The following is a 6,000-nucleotide window of genomic DNA, read 5'->3' on the forward strand; positions in this document are numbered from 1 at the left end:
CTTGTGTACAAAGAGCGAAGCCCAAAATTAGCTTTATGTTTAGATTATTTTGCATAAACTGGTTTTAGAAATTTATGTTCGTCTTCAATTCGTTTCCTTACCGGATTGAATCGGTATGCAAATAGAGATCCCGTATAGTGTGATATGAGTGATATGAAGCAAACCCAGTCCAATTCGATACCGAAAAAAACTAAGAATAGCAAATAGCCACAACTAAATTGTAATGCAATTGCAATAACATAGCGGATAAACGGTTATAAAAGGGAACTGACAAAACAAAAAATCTGGACACATTTTCAACCACTGAAACGAACTAGGCGGTTCAAGGTTTTCTTCATCACAACTGATTCGGAGAGCATTAGTTGCATTTGGTCCACCCAACCGGACAGTGAAATAAAAACTGTTGTCCAACTTGTTGTAGAAGATCTAGATAACGTCTTATTAAAGGGACAATCGGTAACGAAGCAAGCTGCGGACTCTATCCCAGAGTCTCAGCAACCTTGAGAAGAAGACGAAAAGTTGTTTAGAGCAGCTTCGCAAAGAAACGCGAGAAGCAAGCTATTATTGAAAACGGTGATCTACCAAGCAAGTTCAAAACATTTTATCAACAGATAGCAGCCAATAACAACGGTGTTCAACAAATCCTTGAAAACGAAGTGATTTGAATTTGTTAAGCAAAAAAAAACAGAACAACAAAAGCTCTTGAAGGAGGTGATTGAACAATACAATTATAAAGCAATGGAGACTGATAGTGATAACAAAGATAAGGGCTCGAAAACATCAAGCACGAAGTAAAGAAAAGCAGAGGAACTTGCTGTGTTTTAGAAGGATTTTTCTTACAAGCGTTGCATGAAGAAGATGGAGTTCGGAATGAACAGAAAGCAGCTCGAGCTAGAGTTGTATCTTTTTGAATAGAACTGTGAACAAATTCCAAAACACCAACAGGACGCCATTGTCATAAAGAACGAGATACAGCCATAACCATGAACAATTTATTGCAAGTTGTCAGGCAAGTCACGATCATCCACTAAAGAAGGTTACGGTTTTACCCAGGGTCAAGAAAAATTATGTAGGATAAACCCTGTAGCAGCAGTCATCTACCCCCGTCTAACTTGAGCTCTCCCGTTGGCAAAACCCTTGAAAGAACAGAGTGGTAAAGTATGTCTGTTGCTATCGTGCATCGAAGCATTATTTCCGACTCGGAGAAAAAGAGTACATTAAAGACGTTGTTAAGTGGTGAAGCGAAGTCACTATATCAGCTATATCGGATATGAGTTAATCGGAGTCATTGTACACTCAATTTTATTTTGGTCACTACTAGAACGAAAATGTGGCCGCCCACATCTGATTGTCAACGCCAAGGATCACACGTTGCGTAAATTTCAGCCTAAAATTTTTCACTCAATAACGATAAGCAATTTTGTTAACGCTCTAAAGCAAAACAATTAGAACAGCGACTTGCAATCAAGTAAGAGCAACATCTTAAGAAATGGTAGTTTCAAGTAGATAACTGCTAGGAACATAAACCTGATCTGATTCTTCTACTCTTCAAAAGAGTTTAGGAAGAAAAGCATTCGTGCAGGAAGGGTTTTCATCGTTTAAGAGACACGCAAAGAAGTTCGATGCAAAACAAATAGAAAAAACGGTTATCGAAACAATTGGACTTTACTGCAAGTTCAAACGTGAAAGAGATGAAGCAAACGCAAAGCTATCAAACTGTCTCTAAAGCGATGGCACTCATTAAAAATCTGGAACTCTCCATTTTTGATAAAAATGAATTTTAATGATCGATATGTGGCAGTGTGGAAGCAACGTTTATGTTATGGATGTCTAACAAAAGGACAGGCAAAGAACAATTGCAAAGTCATTCTGGGCAAAGTTTACGGATGTAACAAAAAGCACATTCAATTGCTACTCTCCAAAAAGCAAATGCATTTGTGCAGTCAACGTAAGCACTGCTACAGTAAATTAAACAAACAAAATTACGAGTTTTCTTGAGATAGTTCATGTCTCAAAACAGAGTGAAGGCAACAAGCTAAACTAATATGCTTTCCTCGATGGCGTTTCAAGGGTATCATTCCTTTATCAAAGTGTTTAAGAGATGTTGCAAGACCAAGGCTTCTATTTTCAGCTTAATACAGCTAGAATACATGGAACAAAAGGTCCGAAGACAGAAAAAGTTGCTGCAAAAGGATTGGGACTGCTTTCAAAGGTGCACTTTCTTGAGGCGTTTGTAAACATGTTAATTTCGTTGGCAAATCCAGACTATGACTACAAAAAACTGAAACAAAGTTTTTAGTTTACATGTCTAACAGGTCGAGCCGTGCAACTGTAGTTATTCCAAAAGTTGGATACTGACAGCTGTCTGATCGCAATTATTCGGTTCATCACTCGAGGAGACAAACCGATAAAAATTATAAACGATAACGGGGCAATCTTCACTGGAGCCGATCGAGAGTTCAAACAGTATGTTGCAGCATGGAACAAGGATAGGATGGAGGCAGATTTAGTTCAACAACGGGTCAGATGGAAGTTCAATCCGCCCCCAGGACCCGTCTCCGGAGGCGTCTGGGAGCAACTAGTCAGAAGTTTCAAGAAAACAGTGTAAGTAGTGTTGGGCATCCGATCAATTACGGAACATGTTCACTGAACAACAGTTCCTCATGTTCTGCGAACATTGAATGCAAGACAATTGACACCAGTCAGTTCTGATGTAAATAAATTAGAAGCTTTCACACCCAGCCATTTTTGATTAGAAACAAAATATTTGTCTACACTTTTAACCACGCGATAAAGAATTTGTAAATAGTCGACTCAGTAAAGGGTATCTGCGAACCATCGTCAAAAATGGAAATGCGAATCAGGCCGAAGTCTGCACCGAGGTGATCTCATTTGGTTGCTCGAACACAATGACATTCGAGGGTATTACAAAGCATGAACAACTGAGAGGGGAAAACTCCTTGATATTAATTTATCATATTAACCATTTTCTGTTGTCATAGCAACTGATTAGTCATAGTAATAGTCACAGTTATAGTTATTGTTACAGTAAGAGTCACGTGATATAAGGAAAAAGGAAATAACAATGGCATTATAGCAACCCAACATGCACACAAGCACGCAACAAAATAAGCCTTAGCAAATGGCTATTTCCTATATTTCAGCAACATTTTGCAAAAGTAAACTGTCTTGAGCAGTAAATATCGAGTTATTGTGTCCTGCGTTTTAAATATTCTTGAGCAGTGAATTGCTACTGTCTTGAATTGAAAATTATTCTCGAGCATTAAATCATTTGTAACGTTGTCCTGTATGTACGAATGACTTGAGCTGCAATTCATTTGTTACAACCCCCGCCTTTAGCATTTCAACTCATGAGTACAAAAAACGAAAAGAACCAAATCAGCTTCAAGTTAAAATTATTTTGCATAATCTGGTCTAAGACATTTATCTTTGTCTTCAATTCGTTTTCTTACCGAATTGAACCGGTATGCGAACAGAGATCCCCTCTTGTGTGATATGTAGCAAACCCAGTCTAATTCTTTACTGAAAAAACTAGCCATAAAAACTAGAATAAAAACTACTGAAAAAACTAGAATAGCAAATAGTCATAACTAAATTGTAATGCACCTGCAAGAATATACAGTTACAAAAGCGAACTTCCGAGGCAAAATCTCTGAACATATTTCAGACTGCTGAAACGAACTGTGCGTTGTAAAACTTTCCTCGTCACAACTGATTGGGAAAGCGGCCGTTACATCAAGAATACCAAAATCGCTTCGCAAGCTTCTACAAAATGTACAAGGAATTTTTGGAAATGATCTTTGAACTTTGAAATTAGCACCCAGTGAATCGAAACATCTTTATAAAAAATGCGTGATCATGGCATCTCTTGCAAAACTTAGATCTTGTTTTGTGAAACCAATGCAGCGATCTTGAAAGTTTGTACATATCTTCATATTTTCTTAGCAAAAGCCATGGTAAGATCCTGGCAAAATATAACATGTTTTAGTATGTTTCTAATCAATATGGATAAATTTTCGATTCACTGGGTATAGAAAGATACATTTTAAGTAACTAACTGATAGGTTTTATACCTACATTCTTATTTAAAATTTAAATCAAAAAGATTTGTCTAAAACTTAAAATCGTTTTAAAAATGACTTCACATATTGGCGGTTAATTTTTTAACATAAAATAAGTTAACGCCTACTTTTCATGCAAGCACAATACCTTGATGCCAACAGCTTTTGCCTCCGGATTTGTCAACCATGCTGGAGTCTTTGGCTTGGCACTGTCTATCAGCACAGGGGCTCCATAGATGTCAAGGTCTTCACTAATCTCCTTGAATGTGGGGTTATTGTTTTCGTCAACATACTCAAGCACGCACCGGATCATAACCGGGATTAAAGAGGCAGGACTGGCTGTTGTTTCACCCGGGATCTCTTCTGGCGCCAGTGAGATAGAAAAGCCAGTTACCTGAAATTGTTTGACCTATTATTTCAATTGAGATAAAGCGAAACTTAAATGATTTTGAATTCTTCTTTCATCACGCCTTTTGTGTTCTGACGATTGAACAAAAAATGTTTCAACCATTCACCAAGGCCATTTTAAAAAAATTGCAATGAAATTAAGATATAGCTTTAACATGTATGGCTTTAATATATATAGCTTTAATATATAGTTTTAATATTTTTCCTACATAGTTTAAAGATTCTTGAAAATGATCTATAATTGGTACGATATGGTTCTTACAATGGTGGCTTGGTAAGAAGAATGGTGGCTAGTCGCGCACTTTAAAAGGCTAGATTATAGATCAATTTCAAGAATCTATTATAGATCTGTAATAGAATCTATTATTTTCAAGATTATAGAGCTATAGATCTATGAAAATGATCTATAATTTTCAATTATAGATCATTTTAAAGAATCTTTAAATTATGTAGGAAGAATGTTAAAACTATATAATTATTGTCGATGTAAAAACGCGCGTTATTTTGTTCACAGCAGGCGATGAAGACAAAAATAGAAATTTCTTCGTGGGAAACAGAAACGGAAATCCATTTTTGGAGAATACTTAAGTCAAACAATTCCCAGTAAAAATTTGGAAAAATTGTTGAAAATCCCAAACTTTAAAAAATTATTTTTTTAAAAAAAACTTGATTGGAAAAATCTTTAGAGAGATGTCTTACATTAGAAGCCTCAACAAGTGGAATTGTTTTGACGAAGAATGACAACCTAGCAGGTCCTTCCATGTCCTTTTCGCAGTCGGGGTCTGGTTCTGGTACACCTGTGGGACCCTCTGGCGAGGTGGTGGAAATGGCCAGTTCTTGGAATGGTTCCATATCCTCGCCACACGGAGTAGGCGTAGCCGCTGAAATTAGGAATTCTGAGCAAAAATACAACTTTCTCCAAAGACCCGACCAATAAAACGACCAACAAACTTGCAAGTACTGAATTCAAGAATTGAAACTAATGTGATCGCAAAACTCTCAGAAATAATAAATATTTGATGCCCAACCTGCGGAATTTTTTTTAAATTGGAATTTTTCAAGAAAATAAAATAAAAGCTCAGTTAAATGAAAACAAGCTGATCGGAATATTATTTCAAAACGGGCATAAAATTAGAAATATGGTTTGGAAATCTTTTTTAATGGAGAACCCAGTTTTATTGAATCCTGACAAGCAGGTTGCGTAAAACGCAACCATCAATCTGAGCCGCCTTGTTTTAGTACATTACAAAGTCGGAAGGCCTCCAAGTCATGAACCCCCATTACAAAAATAAACCAGTTTGAGACCAGTAGCCATAAAAGAACCAGTCTGTTGTATGTCACAATGACTATGAATCAAAACTTTGCAATAAAATTCTAACACAAGCTCGTTTCTATTGGCACTCCTTGGAAGAAAGAAAATAGAGAGAAACAGCAGATACAAAAACTAGAAACAAATACAACTCAAACTGGCATTTAACATAAGCAGCATACGGTTCTGATAATGTGTCCC

The 6,000-nt window shown here is 36.6% G+C and overlaps 1 protein-coding gene across 1 annotated transcript in view; it reads right to left on the minus strand.

Annotated features, from left to right (window-relative positions):
• LOC142344322 (uncharacterized) overlaps nt 1–5,370 on the minus strand; it is a 54,321-nt gene extending 48,951 nt beyond the window's left edge. Inside the window, exons 1-2 of the mRNA XM_075395910.1 lie at nt 5,190–5,370; nt 4,231–4,476 (exon numbers count right to left, since the gene is read on the minus strand). Of these exons, the coding sequence (XP_075252025.1) occupies nt 4,231–4,476; nt 5,190–5,342 (399 nt within the window). The 5' untranslated portion in view covers nt 5,343–5,370. The remainder of the gene's footprint in view (nt 1–4,230; nt 4,477–5,189) is intronic.
• Nucleotides 5,371–6,000: the final 630 nt, after the last annotated feature.

This window comes from Convolutriloba macropyga, chromosome 8 (assembly GCF_964194025.1).
Source record: "Convolutriloba macropyga chromosome 8, txConMacr16.3, whole genome shotgun sequence".
NCBI classification, from domain to species: domain Eukaryota; kingdom Metazoa; phylum Xenacoelomorpha; order Acoela; family Convolutidae; genus Convolutriloba; species Convolutriloba macropyga.